The sequence below is a fragment of the Macadamia integrifolia genome, chromosome 3 (assembly GCF_013358625.1).
Source record: "Macadamia integrifolia cultivar HAES 741 chromosome 3, SCU_Mint_v3, whole genome shotgun sequence".
NCBI lineage: Eukaryota > Viridiplantae > Streptophyta > Magnoliopsida > Proteales > Proteaceae > Macadamia > Macadamia integrifolia.
In genome coordinates, this window is record NC_056559.1 from 14,263,099 (window position 1) to 14,287,501 (window position 24,403).

Genomic DNA, 24,403 nt, shown 5'->3' on the forward strand with positions numbered 1-24,403 from the left:
CATCTGCTGTGGAAAGATCTGACTTAGGCATCAGAGAGTCCCCCGTCGGGTCAGCCCGGCTCTCCCCTGTCATCTCTTCTGTGCAGATAGGCCAAAGCACCAGGTACTGCAGGGAAAATCGTCTGGTCAATTTTTTCTGCATCAGCACACATTCCAGAAATGTCTATACATCTATGCCAATATTCGAGACATTACCATGCACTCTCCCTCTCTCCTAATTATAAATGGGAATAGACAACTTTTATTAAAAATATATACGAATTGTACCAGGTGGAAACATTCTCTACCGTGGGTGCGGCGGTATGACGAGCATCTGATGGCCAGAATGACATCAGGGCACGTGCCGATATCATCTCGGCCGTTGGATGCTCGCCGCACCCACAACAGACAATCATTGCTCATTGTATCAGTAAGAATAAGATGGATCTATCCATGGTTTTATTTTAAAAAATTAGATATATTGATGATTGTTGTTATTTTGTCCGCTGATATGGGAATCGACTGAGAATTCGTAGCCTGCCAATTTTGATACAATTCACCCCATTCGGTCCATTTGATACCGATTTCTTAACTGAGTACACTATAATATGAGAGCGGATCAATTCTTCGTACAATAATGGTTCATGTGCAGAGTTGAACCGCATAGATGGAATCTATCTAACAATCAACTCTGTGATAGATTTCATTTGGGTAGATCAACCCGAATGAGAATAGATCTGGACAACATCCACACTCCTACAATATCATTTCCTTTTCAACACAGATAAAATATGAATTATATTACCCTCAAGAGTCAAGAGTCAAGAGTCAAGAGTCAAGACCCTGTCGCCTCAAGTGGTATAGCTCTAAGGGGCAGAGCTTTCTGCAAGGTGATCCCAAATTTATCGGCCATGTCCATGTCATTGGGGCCTATCCCACCTTCAATCTTCCAGTCAAACGAATGAAGAAGTGAAGCCAACATCAGGTGCACCATCGACAACGCAAGTGGCATCCCCGGACAGATCCTTCTCCCAGCCCCGAACGGTATGAGCTCGAAGTCTCGGCCTCTGACATCAATCTCCGACGACTCCAAGAACCTCTCAGGAACAAACGAATCTGGATTCGTCCATATGCTGGGATCTCGCTCAATAGCCCACACGTTCACCAGCACTTGGGCATCCTTCGGCACAGTGAACCCACAGATATCCACCTCAGTTTCCGCTTTGTGAGGGACCAAGAGTGGAGCTGGTGGGTGCAACCGGAAAGTCTCCTTTACCACGGCTTGTAAGTAAGGGAGCCGAGCGACATCACTCTCCTCTACTGATTTCACCTCACCAACTTTTTCTTGGAGCTCCGATTGAACCTTCCCCATCGAGTCTGGGTTACGAAGTAACTCCGCCATCGCCCACTCTAATGTGGTTGAGGTCGTGTCTGTTCCTGCTACCAATATGTCCTAAAATTGTATGTATACATATATATATTAATCAAAGAAGAGAAATAACCTAATTAGAACAAATTTGAGAAATGGGTACCGACCACAAACAAGGATTTGATATCGTGACGGCTAAATTCTGAACTGCTATCTTGGAATTGGTCGAGCAGTACATCTAGTAGATCATTATACCTAGCCGGGGAAGGAAGTGAAGCTCTGGAGATCAATCGCTGGTTGATGATTTCATCGAACACCTTGTGTAGTCTTTCCACATAAATCGTCATCCGGTGTTTTATACCTTGCAAGTCTAATGGTCTCAATAGAGGAAAATAATCCGAAAGATTTGGCTTTCCTACTTCTTCCATAATTCTCCTCACCAATGCTTTGAAATCCTGTGCGGTCTCTGATTCTGGACGGGCGAGGTCTACGGAGAACATGGTATTAGCTAGGAGGTTAAGGGAAGTGGCGAATGCGAACTGACCAATGTCAACGGATCGACCCATCTGCGCACTTTCACGTACATGAGCGACAAGCTCCCCTATCTTCTGGCGACGCAGCGATTCGCTCGCGTTGAGTCTCTGCGAGGTAAAAATCTGATTGTTGCAGAGCTTGCGAAGGTTTCGCCATCGGGAGTAGGGAGGGAGCCATACAACCGACGCCTGGTGGTGGTTCAGCGCCCTAACAACATCCAAGACCATTCGACCGGCGAGAGCCTGGTCGTGGGTTTGGAGAATCTCTTTGGCCATCGTGGCAGTAGAAGCAACGATGGTCGTTACGTGACCGAGCTTGAGAGTCATGAGTGGACCATAGGTCTGAGCAAGTCGGGCGAGCGACTCGTTGGGTTTGTTACCAAGTTCGAAGAGGCTCCCAACGATGGGGAGAGGGACGGGGCCTGGTGGGAGCCGTTTGTGGCTTGTGCCAGGGATGAGTGCGGAGATCCATGCCCGCAGACTCCACAGCACCAACAAGAGACCTAACACCAAGGTGAAGAATTCCATCATGAGTTTCCAGCCTCTGTTTTTGCACTTCCATTGTTCCGATGATAAGGCTAGATATAATATCTGGATCAGGTCCCATGTGAGTCTGTGCGGACGTGAGGCAAACGAAAAATAAAAAATCCTCTCCAACGTGGCATCCAACGCATCCGACGGTTGAAAGGATCCAGATATTGGGTGCATGTCTGAAACCACCAAGCCTTGCATACGTCCATCCAATTCAGACTTTTTAATTTCATTCCAGACAGGCTGGAAAAATCTTTCTGTCTTATCGCTCTCATGCACAAATACAATCCTTATTTTTCTGGGCCATGAAAATACGGCGTTTAAATCCACTGAAGCTACAATCATTTGATTATATAACCGGATCATTTGATAATCTTACCTGTGAAATTTAATGGCAAATGGAATTGAAGAACCATAAAAACAGGGCATACCCAGCACAGAAAGTTCAGCCACCGCGGTGTCCTAGGAGGGCCTTAATCCCGCAAGTGGACCATTGGATCGTTCTACAACTACAGACAGTGTCACCTTAGCCACACCCAAACTCTCAAAAGTTGTTCTATAGGCGACTCTCTGTCATGCTGTCTTTTCTATTCTCATAATCATCAATAGTGATAGTAAATTGACAAATTAGCAAATTGGCAAGTTGGCAAATTGGAGAAGGAATTTCAATCTCAAAGAGACTACCCCCTGTTTGTTTCCTGGGGTTTTGATCCAATGGGGTGGGAAACTTGTTAGAAAACTTAAGTACATTAATCTCATTAGGTGTATGTTTCTTCTACACCACACATAAAGTCTTAGTATAATAGACTATAAGAGCATTCTCTATCTCCCCACAGTACAGTGAGGATTGAGATGGCTGAGAGGGTCTAACACACATCCCAAGGTACTCTCAACTATTCAGAACCTTATCACACCGGTGCGAGGAGGCAGAGGAATTTTTTAAGTACTGCTCATGCGAAAAAATTGGCATTTGTCGCTTTTCTCTTTTTTTTCCTTCCATTTGCCTCTCTTCTTTTTCCCTTTTTTTTTTTTTTTTTTTTTTTGCCAATCACCCTCTTTCTCATCCTTATCCTCTCTTTTGACTTTGGTTCTTGCATCCTCAAGAGGGAAAATGAAATTTAGTGGCGGTATTTATAGCCTAAAGATTGTGGATTTAGCAACAATAATATTACCAGCTAAAAAGTATATTTTATAGTAATGGGTTGGATCATATATGCAAAATTGGTGAACATCATTGCCTGTGGTTAATCCGATTTTAATTCTTTACTCAAAACAAAAAACATTGGGTGACATGGAAAGCTGATTCAACCATTCTAACATTGGATTTGTAGATAATAGTATGGATTGACCATGTGTAAAATTTCATCATTTTATCTCTTGTATATATCCATGTGTCCATTGGTTGTCATACGACCTTTTGGTAGTCTGTTTTTCAATAACTTCAGTGTTCTAGGGGCGTACTCTTTTTGAGCTGAATTTTGAATTACGCAAGGAAATTTGAGGTCTATCCATTGTTAATTTATGGTGAAAGTTTTTGTACGATACAAGAGAAGTACACCTATCTATAATCATTTAATATTTACCTCTTGAGAAGGAAAGTGATAATAACCGTTCTCCTTTTGTAGTACTCTCTCAATACCATTCGCACTTCTTAGTCAAGGGGTTTTCCCTCGACTGTTCGGGTGAAAAAATTGGTCCTTAATTTATTAAAGATGTAATAAAAAAATATCTTGAAAATAAACAATAAAAAAAAAAAAAATTCAATGTGAACTTATCTAGTTAAGGGTCAATAGATAATTGATTTCGGGATCATCCTAGGCGGCTTTGCTTTTATACGATTATGTTAGTTTTTTTAGTGCTTAATCTTAAGGCAGTTAAGCATGTTATTTCAAGATTATTGGTATTCATTTTATGAAGTGATTAATGTCAACTCAATTACAACTGTAATAGGGTTCTACTTAAGGGTGTCAAAATATAATGGAAACCATTTATCGGAATCGAAACCAACCGGTTATAACTGAATTGAACCGTAGTATAGTAAATTGATCCGGTTTTGATTTTATAGGCCATAATTCCCGTTCGGTTAGGTTCAAAATCGGAAAACCGATGGTTAACTGACACCTAGTATTAAAGACTTAAATGTTTAGAATTTTGATGGGTCTCTACGAAAAAAGGAAGAAAAAAATAAATAAAGTACTAACCGAGAAGGGAGTTTCACTTTCACACAATCACACCTCTTGATTTCCTAATTTCTAGGGTCATAGTTAATTAATTATTTTCTATGTAGTCTTTTACATAGAAAGTATATTGTCTTTAGCAAAATAAAAGTATATTATCTCTACTCTTTAGGAAGTTTAGTATATGTAGAATTCACACTATGCAAAATCATTTTCTTAAACGATACTATTCACCGCATGTAAATCAATTGTGAACCAAATAACAAAAATCGATTGGAAACCACTAAAACCGAAAATAGATGAAAACGATTCTGATTTCACCTTATTCCTATCTGTTGCGATTTTGATCTCACTTTATCAAAATGCAAATCGAACCAGAACCGAATAACCAAAATCGCTCCATTTGACACCCCTAGACTTCTGCTAGCATGAACAACCCATCTGACACAAATAAACATCTCACAGAAAATGATATATAAAATATAATTAAAAAAATTATTGTCCAGTTTTTTTTTTTTTTTTTCAAATGGTTAAGGTATTTATTTTGAGGATAATACGTCCATTTCAACCATTTGAGCTCAAATTGCCCTGCATTTATTCCACCTTTGCTACATGGATAGGATTTCTCTCCATTGAGCCCAGGGACCAAAGTGCCTGAGTCTTCCCAGTCATAGGATCACTCTCTAGTCCTTCGGCTCTATGGAGAGGAGCCAGATCCTTGTTGTATTCATTACTATGATTTCCGATGGCCAGCAACAACGTCCAACCCTGCACAACAACTTCCCTTCCAATGTTTAGGCTATTGCAAGCTTTCCTGAAACCACCACATCCAACTACACCATCTTCATTGACCGATCTCCCAATCTTGTTGTAAGGTTTCCATCATTTTGGGACCAGGTGGACACTTAGTTGCTGCTATATGTAAATAGGGTCACTCCTTTGCCTCTGTGAAGGAATTAGAAGTGATTCAAGATGGGATGCTCTCAGCCCGCATATTTGATGGTCACACCCACCCCTTTTTATTGTAAATACCTCCCTTGTTAATGCCAATTGTTTAAACATGTTTGTTAGGATTTAAAATGTAACCGTAAGCGTACAGATCAGTGTAACTACGAGTTGAACATAACGAGAGCAGTCACTTTATTTTTGGCTTCTTTTAATAATGCGAAAATAAACCGATTAATGGTTGTGATCTAATTCTAACTACCGTCCTAAACATATGTATCTAAAATAACGTCTTAACCATTCATCATCTAAGAATTTAAATACGCAAGCCACGTAATTAAAATTAAATAAATAAATAAGTGAAAATAAATAACATACGCAATTAAAAAGCAATGAAGGAAAAAAATACTGAAATAAAAATAAAGTAAAAGAAAGGGGATAAAGCTAGAGAGAGGCTCACAAGTAGGTTTCTCTATTTAGCCCGATGGATGCATCATAATATGAGTTTTCCTACTTGACCAGAGAGTCACTCTTACAAAGGTTACTCTACTTGGCTTTAGGAAAAGGGAGATAATTAAAATAAAAATAATAAAATGATGGTTCTATGGCTAGGAGGGGCAAAGCCAACACATACACTAACCATGAACCTTGAGGGAAAGGGAAAGCAATAATATAATGATTGAAATTAAAATCCTAAATTAAGAAAGAAATGGTAGTCAGAAGAGGGAATGAGAGAGGGGAGAGAAGACTATTGAAGAAACCTACCTACCTGAATCAATGCTCGAACTTGAAAGCTTGGGTGATTTGAAATACTGCAAACCCTAAAAACCAGATTTGGAATGAACCAAATATGAGATTTCTAGGCCTAGAGAAAACAAATCTTGAAAAAAAAAATTGAACTTGAAAAAAAGAGATGCCCCATGGCTCGTGATGTTGTCACCTAGATCTAAGCCTAGAACTATAACTTTAAAAATTACAACTCAGTTGCATAAATCATAAATATAAAAGACTGAATAAAAATAAAATAGTGCTTGCATTAATTGAAATAAAAAGCTACTACAAAAGTAATTAAAGCAAAAATAAAGAAAAACTAAAACTAAAGAGAGGGAGAGAGGGAGAGAGAGAAGAGAACTAAGCATAAACTAGAAAATAAACTAAGGGAAATAATTCTTCTAGGAGGGGGAGGAAGAGACTTTTATAGGGCTTTGGTCTTGCCTCATTCCTTCTACAAGTCTACTTTAAAAAAAGAAAAAAAATAAAATGAAATTAAATCTTGGTAAAAATCCTCATTCTCTGAGATATTGTGTGAGGAAATAAAGAATCTATTTTCAAAATTAACAAATTCTATTCATTCCCTACAATATTAATCAATATCTTGCAGTCTTGACTAAATCAGAAAGAAATCTCTGCATAGCATTTTCATGATCTTGTGAGGTGACAAGGAAAGAGAATAATCTTCAAGATTTAGTATGAGAGAGGATGTGGTACCAATGAGTGAGTCCTACCTTTGGACAAGTTAGTTCAAGCTTGGACCAATTTTTGATTCACTTTAAGCACTTTCTCTTGTAGAGTTGGAAATAAAAAAAAAAAAAAAAAAAAAAAAAAAACCAGAAAAACAGAAGTAATACTATCCAAAGTGGGGCAAAATATACACTTATATCCCTAAGATTTCACACATTATTGTACTTATCAAATTCCACCCATACTTGACTTTTGCTCGTCCTCGAACAAGATAAATAAATAAAGAAACGAAAGAAAAAATCTAACTCATTTTCGTAGGAATCACGGTTGCATTTAGTATGTGCAACAAGCCTTTAAACCCCTAAGTTACCCTAGTGGACGATTAATGTCTCGTGGGTGTTTGCAATGAATATACATCCAAAATTCAAATTAACTTGAAAAATTATCATTTAAAGCTTCCAATAACTATAAAATACACACCATCTTTCAATTAGAGCACATCAACCGAGGAACCCCACACTTGAACTTTAATACTTTATCTAGATTTTAGGAACAATCACACATCTCAAATAGGGGTCCGACCTTTGTATCTTCTAAAGCATGACCAATCCTAAGGCAAACCACATTGTAAGGTAGGGACCAGGAACTAAGGTTTTGGAGCGTTGATCAATCATAAACAACAAGGCATAATGGTATTTTTTTTAATAGAGAACTCATTCTACTCCACTACATTTGGCCTGAATAACATGGTGGATCAAACACCAGAAACCCAAGTTACTAACTAGCTTCACTTTATGCATATGACAACAAAGACAGTGATGCTAAGTTTTTTTCGGAAGTGTTCCTTCTTAAGAGGTTTGATCAAAACACCCCGCTTCATAAAGCACAGTGTTCTGTCTAGCTCCTAAAAATTCTATACTTACTTTGTAATTTTTGACTAATTTTCACTTTCTTTGCATATCCATATCATATATTTTATATCATACCAAGAAAATAGTCTTAACTCCTAACCTAAGAATAAGAACACCAACTAACAAATGGTTCTACACTATCAGACAAGTATCTCTAAATCATTTAAGTGAGGTCTCACTTCAAGACATATACTCATTACCATTCTCTCAATAGGAATTATAGTACCAAGATGGGTCCTAGATCTCAATTTTTTTTTTTTTTTGGTATGGTGTGTATAAAGCACTGGAAAACTCTTAAAAGTAACCTCAAGTTCTAAACAGTCAAACCCTCCCTCTTACTTAAATTGTGCAATGTCCTCAATGCAAAAAAAGAAAAAAAAATGATAAGATAAAATAACAAGAAGATAAAGGAGAGGAAGTTACCAAATGGGATCAAATATCATCATAAAGAGGCTCATGGAGAATCATGACCTCTGCATCATGCATTGAAGACAACTCAAGGAATAGCTTTAGATGGTGTCTATTAACTTTAAAAAATTTTCGAGTGGATGAATTCATGACCTCTACGGCACCATGGGGGAATACTGTTTGCACAAGGTAAGGACCTTCCCACCGAGAATGAAGTTTTCCTTAAAAGATATACAATCTAGAATTGTACAACAAAACTTTATCACCAAGTATAAAAAGATTTCCTAACAAGGGGCCTATCATAAAAAGCTTTAGTCTTTTCCTTAGAAAGTTTTACACTATCATATGCATCATTTCGTAATTCCTTCAACTCAGATAGTTGGAAACCTCTATGAGCTTGTGCGGTAGAAAAATCAAAATCAAATTTCTTAATTGCCCAAAAGGCATGATGCTCTAACTCATCAGGAAGGTGGCAGGCTTTCCCATATACCAAACGGTATGGGGATTGACCAAGTATGGTCTTGTAAACAGTCCTATACGTCCACAAAGCATCCAACAGACGATTAGACCAATCCTTTTGATTTGGGTTAACTGTCTTCTCTAGAATCTACTTGATCTATCTATTGTACACTTCTACCTGTCCACTGGTTTGGGGGTGGTATGGAGTAACCAACTTGTGGGTAATCTCATACTTCTTCACTAAAGCCTCAAAATATTTATTACAAAAGTGCTTCCCCTATCACTAATGATAGCTCTAGGGGTACCAAATCGAAAAAAAATATTTTCCCTTAAGAATTGAATGACCACCTTATGGACATTGGTCTTACTCTTACAAGCACGAACCTCAATCCTTTTGGACACATAGTCCACAGCCAACAAAATATATTCATATCCACATGACTTATGGAATGGGCCCATAAAATCAATTCCCCAAATATGAAAAACCTCAACCACGAGGATTGGGTTGAGAGGCATCACGTTCATTTTATTGATTTTTCCTAAATACTGACAAGAATGACAAATCTTACAATAAGCAAAAGGCGTCCTTAAAGTGACTAGGCCAATAAAATCCATATTACAATACCTTAGCCGCAATCTTAGTAGGCCCAAAATGGCCACCACAAGCCTAATCATGGTAAAAAGAAAGAATAGAATGGTGCTCATGATTAGGGATACATCTCCAGATAATCTAGTCATGGCATAATTTAAAAAGGTAAGGATCATCCCAAAATAAATACTTAACCTATGAGTGAAAACGGTACTTCTCTTGGGAAGACCAATGATCCGGAGTCTTGTCTGTAACTAAAAAATTTATAATATCTGCAAACCAAGGATCACTAGATGCTACAAAGAGTTGTTCATCGAGAAAATGCTCATTAACTGGAGTATTCACAATCAAAAAATTGGGTAACAGGGACAAATGGTCTGCAACCAAATTTTCATTGCCTTTCTTATTCTAAATTTCTAGGTCAAATTCCTGCAAAAGCAAAATCCATCTGATAAGACATGCTTTGGCATCCTTTTTCTGAATAAAGTATATGATAACTTGCCATATCCTACCCTTTCCAAAGAAAAATGTTAAGGTTTTCAATAAGGTTTAAAAGAAGAATCTCCTGCCTTGTAGGAGAATGGAGAAAAGGCGCAACAAACACAGGGGAACCGAAGGCACCGTTTGACACTGCTTGAAATCGCGCGACGATTTTGAAAATTTGAAGAGGAGGTAGATGTTTAGCTTCAAATTTGCCTCTTTGGTAGCCCTAAAGCTTCCAGCTTTACAGGTCAGTGATACATCTTCTTTGCAACACCGTATAAGGAATCTCTGCAGGTGAAAAGACTACCGCAAGTGTTCACAGGAGCTTCAGGCGTCATGAGACTCGCCTGGGTGGCTCTTCATCAGAGGTACTTGTAGGCGGTACTATGAGAGGAGTACTCCTCTCTTCACAGTTGATAGACTCTCACAGACCTCAGAGTGAAATTTGGGTAAAAACGTCAGGGTTGGGGTCTTTTTTCCCTTCGATTTGTCATTTCAAGAAACGGCAAAACGAGTGAGACTTGTTTCGCATGAGCCGTTTCTTGGACCATAAATAGAAATAAATTTCAATTTCTACTTCTAAAAACAAGTGAAACGAAACATGATTGCCAAATGCTTTTTACCCCGTTTCTTCGTTTCTGGGAACAAGACAACGCAGAAACGACAGAAACGCAACATTATCAAATGGGCCCTTAATAACCGAAGTGAGCTAAATGACTCGCCAGTCGTCACGACGGGCATGAAACTCTACGAGTCTATGGCGGAGTCATGATGTTTGAATGCAAGGATGGGATTGTTCCCTGATACCGACCGGCTGTTCCCAAGCTTTACCAAGTAACATGTTTGGTTGTAAGCTAGTGAGGCATGGGCTGGCTTAGGCTTGCCATGGCTCGGCTCAGCTGGGTCAAGTTGGTACGACCCAGTCAGCAAAACTTTAATAGTTTTTTTTGGCAAGGGTGTGCTGCTCGTGTTCCACGACCTAGTGGCATGCGTCAATAGGGAACACGAGATGAACTAGGAAGGGGTGCCCGGACTTTTTTTTTTTTTCTCCTTTTCATTTTAAAGTTATAATTCCCAAACTTAGAAAATTCCCATCTCTTAAACCATGGGTCCAATTTTCGCAGTCTAGTGTTGTTGGGAAGGTCTTGATATGTATTACAAGGTATAGAGGGTAAAGATTTGGCCAAAAACATATTCAAAAGAGGGCCTCGGTATAAGGCGTGGTTTAAGAATTTGGTATCAGAAATGGGATTGGCCAACGTTGATATTAATTTGATACCGTTCTGAATCGATTAGGATCGAATAGAAATATCCATGCTTTTAATTAAAAATTCATTTTTGAACTATTTTACCCTTCATTGGTACCGATTCACTAATATGGTCTCAATCAAGTATTGAGATCGATCAAGGCTGATTTAGACCCAATTCGATTCGATTCGATTCCTCAAACCATGGTATAGGGTGCGTGTGACAATAATTCACATAAAGTAATGGTTAAATCAAACCATTTCCACCCCAATTTTTAGTACATAGTTTATGATGATGAAACACATTGGTTTACAAAGTTTGGATGAGCAAACTAGAAATAATTGGTGGTTGCACCTACCACAAGAGAAAAGTGGTCATTCTATCTAGATAATCAAGAACTTATTGTGTCTAAGCTTTACAATGAAATTTAAGAAGACTCCTACCATCACTATTCGTGAAATTCTCAAGGTGACAAAATTCGATGTTTATAACATCTTTTTCTCTTTTTTTTTTTCCCTTTTTTTTGGATAAAAAGGAAAACAACACCTTTGCTGTTATCTATTTCTTCACCTTACCTATAAAAAATATATATATATATATATATAATAATAATAATAATAATAATAATAATAATAATAATAATAATAATAATTTAAGGCAAAAGTTCCTCTTGACAAGCTTGTCTTGAAAGAACAGGAGGATGGCCACACCTAATTGGGTACATGGAAGGGTGATTCAACCTCTCTAACCATTGGATTTGTAAAGAATAGTTTGGATTGGCATTGTGTAAAATTCCATCATTTACTCTCTTGTGTGTGTTCTTGCATCCCTCGATCTGATACACTTTTTGATAATCCTTAAATTTTCATTAATTTTAGTGTGCTATCTAACTCTTTTTGAGTTGAATCTCGTGATTGAGCAGGGGGACTTCGAAGTCTATCCATTACTTATTTATTACAAAATGTTACGGTTACCTATGGTCAACCATCTATAAGACTAATTGGATTGGCAAGCAATGAAATAGAGATACCATGTGGACCCATCTAATTTGGGTTCCATTGGATTAGTGACCTCGGGGTTATCCTAGTATTGCTTTTATTTATTTAGAATGTTACCCATTGGCACAAGTATACACTTAGATATATGGGTGCAAAAAACAGACCTTGTTACCTCCACGTTGAAGATGCTCATGCCAACCCTCCCATTGGCTGCACGCTAATGTGTATTTGCACTAGTGAGTAACGTTCCCTTGCCCTTTATTTATTTTAATGTTCAATATATAGGTAGTCAAGCATGTAATCTCAAGTTTATTGCTATTTTTCAGGCTGCGACAAGGGCAATAAAAGCACAGGGCATCAATGATTCAATGGGAGTGGGATTCTTTCGTTTTGTGTGATGGTCATTTTTTGTGGTTTTGTGGTTGGCACTTTTTGCACGCAGTTTGATTAGAATCTTTTTTCTTTCTCTATTTGGCTGAAGGCAAAAGGAGAAGATATTTTACAATGCCCTAAAAAACAAATGATCTTTTGATTTGGCAGAAAAATCTAATTGAAGAATCTCACTCTATCAATGACAGTTAAAAGAAAAGAAAAAAAAAAGGAACAAAGTTTTTGGATAGTACATAAATATCACATCCAAACACGGGGCACGGGATGACACATATGCCATCTTGAGAGGCCATGCCTTGTGTCTGGGAGTGGCTCCTATGTCCACCCAGAAACCACTTGCCTTGGAAAAAAAAAAATGGAAACCTTGATTTTCCTTTTGAAGCATTGTTAAATTCTGAAAGATCGCTTTTTTACTATATATGAAATAACATAATTGAAGGTCACTTTTATTTCATCTCAGAACCAAAAAGGAACCTAACACCGAAGTGAAGAAGTCCATCTCTCTCTCTCTCTCTCTCTAATTCAGCTATTCTGATGATAAGCTTAATATGTGTTCGGATCCTTTCTTGGAGATCATGGTCCAGAAAAGATCTGACCTTTATAAATATCATGATTAGAAAAATCCCAAAGTCCTTTTTAGGGTTTTGCTTCCACCCTAACGGAAGAATCATGATAGGGAGTGGGAAGAAAATGAAAGGGGGATGAATAAAAAACTTACAAAAAGATTAATATGTATTCGGGATCCTTTCTTGGAGATCATGGTCCAGGAAAGATCTGGCCTTTATAAATATCGTGATCAGAAAAATCCCAAAGTCCTCTTTAGGGTTTTGCTTCCACCCTAACGAAAGAATCATGATAGGGAGTGAGAAGAAAATGAAAGTGGGTGAATAAAAAACTTACAAAATTCATAAGGTTTCAATACATGGGTTGGCACGCGTCTGCTGCGTACTAGCGTAGACTCTCCTTTTGGTATAGGTCCGGAAAAAAATAATATCCAATTCAGAGAGTGGATGAAAACGAAATTTTGTTAAAATAATATTGAAAATGCTTGACGATGATGGAAAGAATTGAAGATGTTACATGCAACAATGATATTAGGGAAACGCAAAGTTGCCAATGCATGTTTGACTTGAAAGGTGGCCATGGAAGCTAGGGCGGGCGAAAGATTATCTTGACAAGCATGTCTAGAAAATATAGGAGATGGGCACACCTAATTGGACTACATGGAAGGGTTATTCAATAATTCTAATCATTGGATTTGTAAAAATGATCTAGATTGATCTTGTGTAAAATTTCATCATTTACTCTCTCATGTATTTCTATATGTTCCTCGATTTGATACACCTTTTCGGTAATCTTTAATTTTTCAATAACTTTAGTGTGCCATCAAGATAACTCATTTTGAGTTGAATCTTGTGATTGAGCAGGGACGTCGAAGACTATCTCTTACTTATTTGTTGCAAAATGTTAAGGGACCCATGGTCAAATATCTATAAGACATCAAGTTTGATTGGCCTTTATGGAATAAAAAAATTCCTTTAGAATAGGTAATAAAATAGAGATGCGTTTGGGGTCCATTCGATTGGTGATCTCGTGATCCTATTAGTATTGCTATTATTAATTTATGGGAGAATTACACTCTCCTCCCCTGAATGTTTCATCTATTACACAACCCTCCCTTGCAAAATTTGTAATTACGAATTCTTCCCTCCTAACTCGTAGATTCTATCAACCGTACCTTGATCGTGAGTAAGAAACCGTTAAGTGAAGAATCATGTGTTACAAAATTGCATTAAATCCCAAAATACCCTTGGTCTAATGGAGATGACCTATTTGCCCTCAACTCTTATTATCATCTTCTTCCTTGAGAAACCATGGGAGAGTTAGGGTTTTTGCGCTATATGGTTTTGATATCTGAAATAGGAGAGAGCATTGATGGTTTTGGTGATCGATTCTTGTTCATCTTGTTGAAGTCTTGAAGATTGACCCTTATTCTCATCTTCTTCCTTGAAAAATCGGAGAGAGCATTGATGATTTTGGCGACCGATCCCACTTTTTAGATTCTTCAAGATTTTAAGTTGTTCATGTTCGTTCTTCTGGTGGGTTTGAGCCCTCTAAACAAATTCCACTTGTAAGTTTCCCTAAAAATTTTGTTTCGTTTCTCTTATTATGGTTTCCCTTGTTAAATTTATTTGATGTTCTTCTAAGGTGCTTGAAACTCTCCCTCAAAAGTCCCAATCCAAATCATCCCTTTCGGGTTTCTCTAAAAATTCTATTTGGTAGAGCCCATTACTATCAAAACTTTAAAGAATCAGTTGCAGGGAACAAAACAGAAAAGATTGAAGTCAGGTATTATAAATGCTTCAAAAAATAAAAACCAGGAAGATTTTCACCAAATTAATGTATTGGATCCTTGAAATCTTCAGTTCGAATTTTTCAAGGCAAAAGTTTTCTAAAATCCCAAGAAATTCATAATGGATTCAAATAACCAAAATCTCAAAACAATGTATAATTTTACCAAAAAAAAAACCATTGTATAATTCTGTCTTCTATCATCACATCTCCTTTTGGACTCAAATCCAAACAAGGTCGGCTCCAACTGATAACTCCATATGTAAATCACAGAAAAAAATATATATATAATTCATTTTTGAAAGAGGAAGATTAAGAACCGGCTAGCTTTATTTTTTTTTCCCTTTTAACTTTTGATTTTGTTTTTCATATTTAGGTTAGAGGGAGTAATACTTAAACAAAGGCGAAGGGGGTAAAAAAGACATTTAACATCTGATTATAACAGTGTTAACACCACATGGTACGTTTGCAATTACAAACTTTGCAGGGGGTCTGAATATAATAAATGAAACATTCAAGGGAGGGGAGTGTAAATCTTATTTTATTTATTTTAATGCATATTATAAAGGAAGTTGAGCATCTAATTTTCTATAGGAGAAAAAAAAAAAGCATGTAATTTCAAGTTTATTGCTATTATCTTAGTGTAGAAGATCACTTTTAGGCGGCATGGCCCCCGCAAGAGCTCTTGCGGGGGCATCAATGGAGGTATGATTTTTTTTATTTCAGGGACAAGACGATTATTTTACATAGTTCTATGTCTAGTGCTGTCTGCATGCAACTTGGTAGGAAATATTCTTTTTCCCTTTTTCTAATTTGATGAAGATAGAAGTACAATGCGCTTCTGATTGAATGAAAAATCTTATTGTGAAAGAATCCCACTCCATCAATGACAGCTAAAAAAAACTTGAATGGGACTATTAAACCAATTTGTTAAAGACTGAAAAAATGCTTTCTTACATAAGGTAACATCATTGAAGGTCACCTATAGTTTTTATCCGTTATCCTATTTGAGTGATTAATATCAAGTCAATTCTAGTACCATATAACCTATTCAACTGGTTTCTAGCTACGCGAAATCTAGCACAAAATCTTTGTGAATCACATCAAAAGTGACACATGAAATATAGTAATAACAATAACAATAATAAACTTTATCCCAATTAAGTGGGGGTGAGGCTATGGGATAATTGTATTTCAATCAACTCTATTCAATTGATCAACTAGGATTTCCTAGTTCCGACTCCCACTTCCACTAAAAATTTTAATATAACCAATAAATTATGAGTGGGTTGCAGTAGCGTGAGAGAGCTGTAAAATTATCATCACATATTTTAATATTAATTGTAGATTTATTTGTAGAATAATCTTAACCATCCATTACCATGCACGTATTCTCTCTCTCTCTCTCTCTCTCTACCATCCATGTCGGTGCACCGTCCTCTCTCTCTGGGTCCAGCCTCTCTTGCAGCGGTCTCTCTCTTACTGGTTAGGATAAGCTGTACGTGATAGCAGTTGCTCTAAAGAGAACCGTTGTTTGTATTGCCATTGATGTTAAGGCTTTGGGTGTCGAAGGTGGTGTTGCAGCGGAAAGTCAGAGTAAGGATGAGACTTGCGATGAAAGTATTTACAGCTGGTAATAATAATTAAAAATAAATAAATAAATAAAATAAATCAACAGCTGAAATTTTGTGTCCTTAAGTGAACAGTGAGAATATATATATATATATATATATTTTTAACATAAAAAATAGTGAGTTTCATTAAAGCACTTGACCTCTTAGCCATAAAATATTTCACGTGAAAAAACTTTGGAAAGCATGGTTTAAGGTATTGGTATCGAGTGACTCATATTGGTATAATTAACCACCGGTTCTGATATCATGCCAATCTACGATGGAGAGGTACAGATTAGAGATAAAGATAATAATAATAATAATTCTTGTGCCATTTCTAAATTTAAAATTTATATCGCACAACACCCTCATTTGCTAATAATATCAACTGCATCTCTCATGCATAACGCCATTAGCTTAGAATTGGAAAAGATAAATCATTTTGACCAGTTATGTCCCTCTATATAACAATCCATTCCCATCGATTGAAAACACAAAAAATTAATTAGGACACTCTTCCAACACAACACCCAACCGTCTCTCCACCTTTTCCTCCCTCTCTTGTACCTGCAACCATCCTCCTGTAATATTTCCGCAAAATAGCATATATGAATCTTTAATAAAGATAACGAACCTGCAACAAAAGGATTAGACACTTAAACAAAAGAAGAAGAATTAGGCACTTGATAGAGTGGATTTTGCAGGAAGTTTCCAACCATATGATCCTGACGAAATGAAGTGTTCCTTTCTGATTTGAGCTTATTTTTACTAGAAATTGGGCCATATTTCATTGCTAAGTACCAATGAATCTCCTTTTTCAGTCAAGCTCAAGATCAAGTCTTTGATGCTCCCAAAATTGGTTGGATTAATCTCAAAAAGTAGCTCGAACCATATCGGGTTCTAGTTTTATATCTATCACTTTTAAATTTATCTTTCCAAATTCTGATTCAGACCCTATGAATCTCACTAAATCCTTCAAGTATGTCTTCTCAATGTCTTTGGAATCCTTGATCACAGTCCTGCCCATTGTTAGCAAAAATGGAAACGGCAAAAAAACGAAAACGAATGGTACAGATTTTAAACATTAAAATTTTTCAAATGATACGGTCAAATAAATGGTCAAAAAGACAGAGAATGATAAAAATATGAAAACAGACAGTACAAGTTTTAAACGTGTAGATTTCAAACCAACGGGACTAAAAAAACGGTAGTATACTCATATAAATTAAGGAATTATTATATGAATATCTGCATCTAGTGTTTAAAACAACTACAATATCTAACATTAATGCCTATACATCACATGTCTCATTATAAGTTTTAAGACATATCATTGAATATCATCAAACACCAATTCTAAATTCATACACCACACATGCTCAAAGTTTTATTGAGCAATGTGACTAGGTTATGGTGTTGTTCATTATTGTCAACATAGTCAACACTCTCTAAGTGATATAGTTAGAGTTAAGAGTCATCACTTTAGAAATATTTTTCAGCAAATACGTCAGTTTATACCACAATTTCGGGGACCGTGAATTGAATTTGAGTGAAATGTAATATCATGAGAAATATAGTCTATTACGTTAGCTTCAAGTTAGTGAAAGAATCAAGTAGATCAGAGTTTGGGAGAGATATATGGTTAATTAAGTAGACATTATGTTCAAAAATCAAGTCTCAAAAAACGCCATAAAAACGGAACGAGTTTAACATGTTTAGAACATGAATGCTTAAAGTTTGCTGTTTTTTTTAAGTATTTTTCAGAAATATACCGTAAAATGTGTTTTAAACGGTAAAAAATGAAAACATGTTTAAAATGGATTATAACAGTAGTCCTGCCCAATAATGGAATAGATTCATTTGATATAGATGCATCCCTTACATTCCCTACATCTTCTAACCAAGAAATCGAAGCCAATATCTTCATGAAGTGGAGTGGGTGGGTGACTTCCATCAACGATTGAGTGCTGAATCGTGATTGATTCCGATGGAGATTCCAAAATTAGGGAAAACCATGACTTGAATTGCAGAAACAGGGTCGACTGATCCTGATACATGAAAATGAGGGATGAGAGGCTGTAATTCTTGTAGATCTTTTGCGTCATTGCTGGAAAGGTTGTTGAAGCTGGCATCAGACTCGGCCACAGTGAAAGAGATGATGTCACCATCAATATACTTGACTATGGTTTATAGGAGTCATGAGGCCATGAAAGACTTCCTGCAAGTGAATGGCAATTGCTTTGAATCTCCTATTTTTAGTCAAACTCAACCCCTAAATCCGCAACTCAAGCTTGAATTGGCTTTTTCCTCTAACAGAATAGATTATTTAAGTTTAATTTCATTTAGAGAATGAAGAAAATACGTGATATTATTAATAAACTTAGGTATTATGGGACATAAATTTTAAATTTAAAGATGGTACAAGATAATTTTCTTAATTAAAACAAAACATATTATTTAAATAAAGAGTAAAACTGTCACATACAGATCGATCCATGTCCATCCTTAGATATTGTATCGATTTTGAAGGTGACTGATAACCAATCTGATACAGCGAATTAAAACCATGGAGAAACCTAGGCGGTTCCGTTTATTGAGTTTTAATAAGATCGATATCAGTTTCTATATAATACCAATATCAGAGGCGGTGGATACCGATTACCAAAGATGTTTGGGCCAACTTATGCACACCTCGACTAATTCTTAAAGACTACAAAATATATAAGAAAAACACATACATACTCACACAATACTTACGACAGGATTCGATCCCCGGGATACTGATTATCTTAACATAACACAACATGCAACACGTGAAAACCATCTTGTCACCGAACCGAAGTGTCGCTTCGATCAATTGGTATCGCTCTAAGGGGCAGAGCTTTCTGCAAGGTGATCCCAAACTTATCCGTCATGTCCATGTCCTTAGGGCTCATCCCACCTTCAATCTTCCAATCAAACGATTGCAGAAGAGAAGCCAACATCAGGTGCACCATTCGCAACGCGAGTGGCATCCCAGGACAGATCCTTCTTCCAGCCCCGAACGGTATGAGCTCAAAGTCTTGGCCTCTAACATCAATCCCCGACGACCCCAAGAACCTCTCAGGAACGAACGTATTCGGGTTCGTCCATATGCTGGGATCTCGAACAATAGCCCACGCGTTCACCAGCACTTGGGCATCCTTGGGCACAGTGAACCCAGATATCTCCACTCCAGTTTCGGCTTTGTGAGGTACCAAGAGCGGAACTGGTGGATGCATCCGGAAGGTCTCCTTCACCACCGCTTTTAAGTAAGGAAGCCGACCTACATCAGTCTCCTCTACTGGCTTTCCCTCACCAACGTTTTCTTGGAGCTCTGATTGAACCTTTGCCATTGATTCGGGTTTATGAAGTAGCTCCGCCATCGCCCACTCTAATGTTGTTGACGTTGTGTCCGTCCCTGCTGCAAATATGTCCTGATATTTACATACAAGATATATAATTAGAGAAAAAAGAACAAATGAGAGTCAATTTGAGAAATGGGTGCTTACAACAAACAACGATTTGATATCAGAGCGGCCGAATTCTGAACTGTCTTGGACATGATCGAGCAAGAGATCTAGTAGATCATTGTTCCTTGCGGAAAGAGAAGTAAGTGATGCTCTGGAGTTCAATCGTTGGTCGATCATTTCGTCGAACAGTTTGTGTAGTTTTCTCATATGAATCGTCATACGGCGCTTCACACCTTGCAGGTCTAACGGTCTTAATACAGGGAAGTAATCCGAGAGATTTGGCCTTCCTGCCTCTTCCATAATTCTCCGGATCAACTCTTTAAAGTCCTGTGCGGACTCTGATTCTGGACCGGCCAAGTCGATGGAGAAAGTGGTTTTCGATAGCAGGTTAAGGGACGTGGTGAATGCGGCCTGACCAATGTCAATGGCTCGACCAACTTGGGCACTTTCCCGAACATGAGCGAGGAGCTCCCGCATCTTCTGGCGCCGCAGGGACTGGCTGGCGTCGAGCCTATGGGCGGTGAAAATCTGATTGTTGCAGAGCTTACGTAGGTTTCGCCACTGGGAGGAGGGAGGAAGCCAGGCTATGGATCCCTGGTTGTAGTTCAGCGCACGAACTGCATCCACGACGGTTCGACCGGCGAGAGCCTGATCGTGGGTTTGGAGGACCTCTTTGGCCATTGTGGCAGAGGAAGCAACGATGGTCGTGACACGACCTAGCTTGAGAGTCATGAGTGGGCCATAGGTCTTAGCAAGTAGAGCGAGCGACTCGTTGGGCTTGTTACCGAGTTCGAAGATGTTCCCAACGATGGGAAGAGGGACAGGGCCTGGTGGCAGATTTTTATGGCTCTTGCCAAAGATAAGGGCGTACATCCATGCCCGCAGACTCCACAGGACCAACAAGAGACCTAACACCAAAGTGAAGAAGTGCATGTTATTCTCTCTTTCTGGTTTTGCGCTTCCGCTATTCTTCAGATGATAAGTCTATAAATAGCATGGCTATAGGAAAATGTCAAAATCCTTTAAGCAAGTGGATGAATAAAAATTAAAATAATTCATAATGTTTGAATAGAAGTCGATTCAATTATCTCTGAAATGCAATGATTATAGACGAATTTCACGTTGATCATGGGGTTCCACGTATCTGCTGCTTACCCGCATAGTTACTCTCCTGCTACAAGAAGGTGACTTAGGAGACTCGTCCGGACTCGATTCAAAGTATGAATTTTTTTTTTTTTTCCTGATAGAAAAGCATGAGTGTCAATTCCATTTATAATGATCAATCCGTACGAACAAGGGTTCTTGTACAAGATCCTGAATTCCTGAGTAGCACTTTCCACCAAAAAAAAAAAGAATTCCTGAGTAGCACTTGGAAAGAGTATGGATTTGAGACCAAAAAAACCATCGTCTAAAAATGCTGAAGAAGGATGGAATTTTTTTTCGGTAAAAAGAAGGATGGAATTCAAGAGTGGAAAAAAGATGAACTAGTTTTCATTCCATCCTTGGGTAGTAGCCCATTTTATTTTTTCAAAACATATGACGTATGCATGCAACAATAATGTCAGGGAAGCGCACCCGTGGGTAGAAAAACTTGAAGTTACGTGCGAAAGTTGCCAATGCATATTTGATTTGAAAGGTTGTCATTCGCCATGGAAATGTATCATTTCAAGCTTCTTACACATTTTTTCATTGAAAAAATTATGTTGAAAGTCAGCATATGTGACAGATTCACAAACCCACATCTAAATGAAACTTTTCTTCTAAGGTCTAGATCCTTGTTAGTTAATTTACGTTTAAAACGTCAGTCTGTTTTTTTTGCCCTTTTAAACTCAATTTCTGAACTCTCCACAGTAAGCCGGTAAAAAATGGGAACGGCACAAGTTGATGTTTTAAGACCCGTTTGATAACGTTTTAAGAACGTGTTTCTACCATTTCTGTTTCCAGAAACAGCAGAAATGGAGTAAAAAGCGTTTGATAAAACTGTTTCGTTTCACTTATTTTCATAAATAGAAATAGAAATTTTTACTTATTTATGGTCTAAGAAACGACCCAGGTGAACTTGTTTCGCCGTTTCTGGAAACGACTTGTGGTCATTCTTTCACTAGTTACTATTGACTTCTAAAAACATGACTTATCAAACACTTTTAATTCCGTTTCTGTTTCTAGAAACAGAAATTTATGTTTCTGCCGTCTCTTGAAACAGAAATGACAGAAACGTTATCAAACGGGCCGTTAAATGTGTTTAGAACATGAATCCCTTTTTTAAACTTAAAAAAAATGGATAAGAAAATTATAAAAAATAAAAAAAGAGGGGAAAACCCTACTTTGCACGATTCACCCTAATTGGCCCGAGCTTTGTTCGTCTCCGAGAGACTCCGACTCTCCCCTTTCTTCGCATCTTCACTGTCCATTGTCCTCTGGCCTCTCAATCCGGGGTTGAAATCGTCTGCAATTCCGATCTCGTACAATTCCGTGCAATATCACCTTCAGGCAGTGACACGTGTATTGATACCAATACAATGGTCCAGATCTAGTACAACTAATAAAACATTAAATCAGTGAAGAGGCATTTAAATCAGATCTGGACCATTGTATTGGTATCAATACACGTGTCACTGTCTGAAGGTGGTATTGCACGGAGTTATACGAGATCGGAATTGTAGACGATTTTTTTCCCTCAATCCGTCTATCTTCTCTCCCAACAGTGAGCAACTTCGCTGTCCGCTGCCGTTGTCCGCCGGCCTCTTACAACGGCGAGCATCTTCGCTGTCCGCTGCCATTGTCCGCTCCGCTGTCCTCTGTCCGCTGCCGTTTTCCGCTGTACATTGCCACTGCGAAGTCTCACTCCGCTCATCTTCTCTCCTAACAGTGAACAGAAGAAACTCAGGTCAGGGCTTTTTTTCTCTCTCTCTCTCTTTCGACTCCAGTGTATGTGCTTGAATTTTCTCCTTTAAACTATTTCATACAAAAATAATGTTGTGGTACACTGATTTCAAAACCCGACATTTACAAATATTATTCTTCAAATCAAATAGTTTACCTAAGGAGTACATGATCTGCGTTTAATATTTTAAAGGGATTGCAAATCCTTTATACACTTTTACTTTTACCATTTTTCTTCCCATCCCCACTCCTGATGGATGGAAATTGGGAAAGGTTCAAAATTCAACAAGTGGAAAGCTTTTGGGGTATAGGTTTGAATTTAGTTTGAAATATGAATATTATCTACATTTGTTTTCAGTATTATGCAAGTATTTAAGTAATTATTTACCAATTTATGCATGTATTTGGGGTAAGTGATTGAATATGTATGTATATTTAAATTTAAACGTTTAAAACGCGTACCATCCGTTTTCGATTTTTTTCCATTTCTACCATATTTGATCGTATTTTTGATTATCCCGTTCAAATTTTGATCCATTTAGAACACGCCTATACCGAACAACATTTTTTTGCCGTTCTCATTTTAACACATAGAGGTCTAGACACACTTGAAATTTATTTTTTTTCTCAAAATATTTATGATATCTTAACCATTGGTACTCTTGGCACCTATGTAAGAACTCACTTAATGGTGTCAATTTCAAACCCGCACTTAAACCCGACATGTTTATGATTTGATTTGAATCGGTTTGATATTTTAATCATGTTTATTATTTATTTTATAAATAGGTAGTACATGGTACAACCACCTAGCCTGACCAACGTCTGATTGGCCTAACACATGTATGAGTCCGACTTGAATCGACACCTTTAATCCCAAACTGGCCCAAGCCTTTTAATACTATTTGAAATTTCCATTTTTCCACCAATAAAATTGAGTAGTAAAGCAAAAGTCCAATTGTATTTAACAATAGGAAATAAAAATGTTAAAATGAAATTTATGTAATTGTGGCGGTGAATTAATGGTGGGTTGGAGGATATGCTTGAGACTTGTCAACTTGAGTACTTCGATTAGTGCAAAACTTGTTCAGAGATAAATAGGACTACAGCCCGACTAAGGCCCAGTTAATGTCCATTTATAGCAGCCTGATTATAGCCTGCGACCGACCAAGTTGATTATAAATCGTATCATGTCCACCCTAACTAAGCCCGTTTAACTAAACAGACGTTCACAATGCAGCCTTAAAATTTGGCCAAACCTCACTAGGCCCGATCGAGACCGACTCATCCCAACCAGTTGACACCCCTAACCTCACCCCATCATATGGCCTGATTCTTCACCACACTCAGCCATGCTCAAATGTACTTATTTGTCATGTATAACCAAGAGATTGGTATACACTTAAATCAGGAAGACATGGCTAACCAGACGGTCTACCTGGACCCATCAACTGGAAATAGGGTTTTCATTTTATCAATATTTTTTTATGGAAAATAAATGAAGAAAAGCACAACCAATCAAGGATTTATTTAGTCATCGGTTTTGGTCTGAGTTGATACCTATACTATATTGATTTGGGATC

General features: G+C 37.6%; 2 protein-coding genes across 2 annotated transcripts; both read right to left on the reverse strand.

The window, feature by feature from the left end:
* Window positions 1-514: 514 nt before the first annotated feature.
* LOC122073059 (geraniol 8-hydroxylase-like) lies at window positions 515-2,772 on the reverse strand. Its single transcript, XM_042637568.1, has 2 exons — window positions 1,516-2,772; window positions 515-1,432 (listed from the first exon to the last, which is right to left on the reverse strand). Exons 1-2 carry the CDS (start codon window positions 2,755-2,757, stop codon window positions 815-817), a joined length of 1,860 nt encoding a protein of 619 aa, XP_042493502.1. The 5' UTR covers window positions 2,758-2,772; the 3' UTR covers window positions 515-814.
* Window positions 2,773-19,039: 16,267 nt separating this feature from the next.
* On the reverse strand, window positions 19,040-20,938 carry LOC122074666 (geraniol 8-hydroxylase-like). Its single transcript, XM_042639589.1, has 2 exons — window positions 19,977-20,938; window positions 19,040-19,901 (listed from the first exon to the last, which is right to left on the reverse strand). The coding sequence occupies exons 1-2, from the start codon at window positions 20,868-20,870 to the stop codon at window positions 19,275-19,277; spliced, it is 1,521 nt and encodes a 506-aa protein (XP_042495523.1). The 5' UTR covers window positions 20,871-20,938; the 3' UTR covers window positions 19,040-19,274.
* Window positions 20,939-24,403: the final 3,465 nt, after the last annotated feature.

What these genes read in the sequence shown, in the direction of transcription:
- LOC122074666 (XM_042639589.1), bottom strand. Translation starts at nt 20,870, where the DNA reads ATGCACTTCTTCACTTTGGTGTTAGGTCTCTTGTTGGTCCTGTGGAGT. An exon ending in ATATCAAATCGTTGTTTGTT is followed by an intron (nt 19,902 to 19,976) that starts GTAAGCACCCAT and finishes TGTAAATATCAG; the next exon opens with GACATATTTGCAGCAGGGAC.
- LOC122073059 (XM_042637568.1), bottom strand. Translation starts at nt 2,757, where the DNA reads ATGATTGTAGCTTCAGTGGATTTAAACGCCGTATTTTCATGGCCCAGA. An exon ending in ATATCAAATCCTTGTTTGTG is followed by an intron (nt 1,433 to 1,515) that starts GTCGGTACCCAT and finishes ATACAATTTTAG; the next exon opens with GACATATTGGTAGCAGGAAC.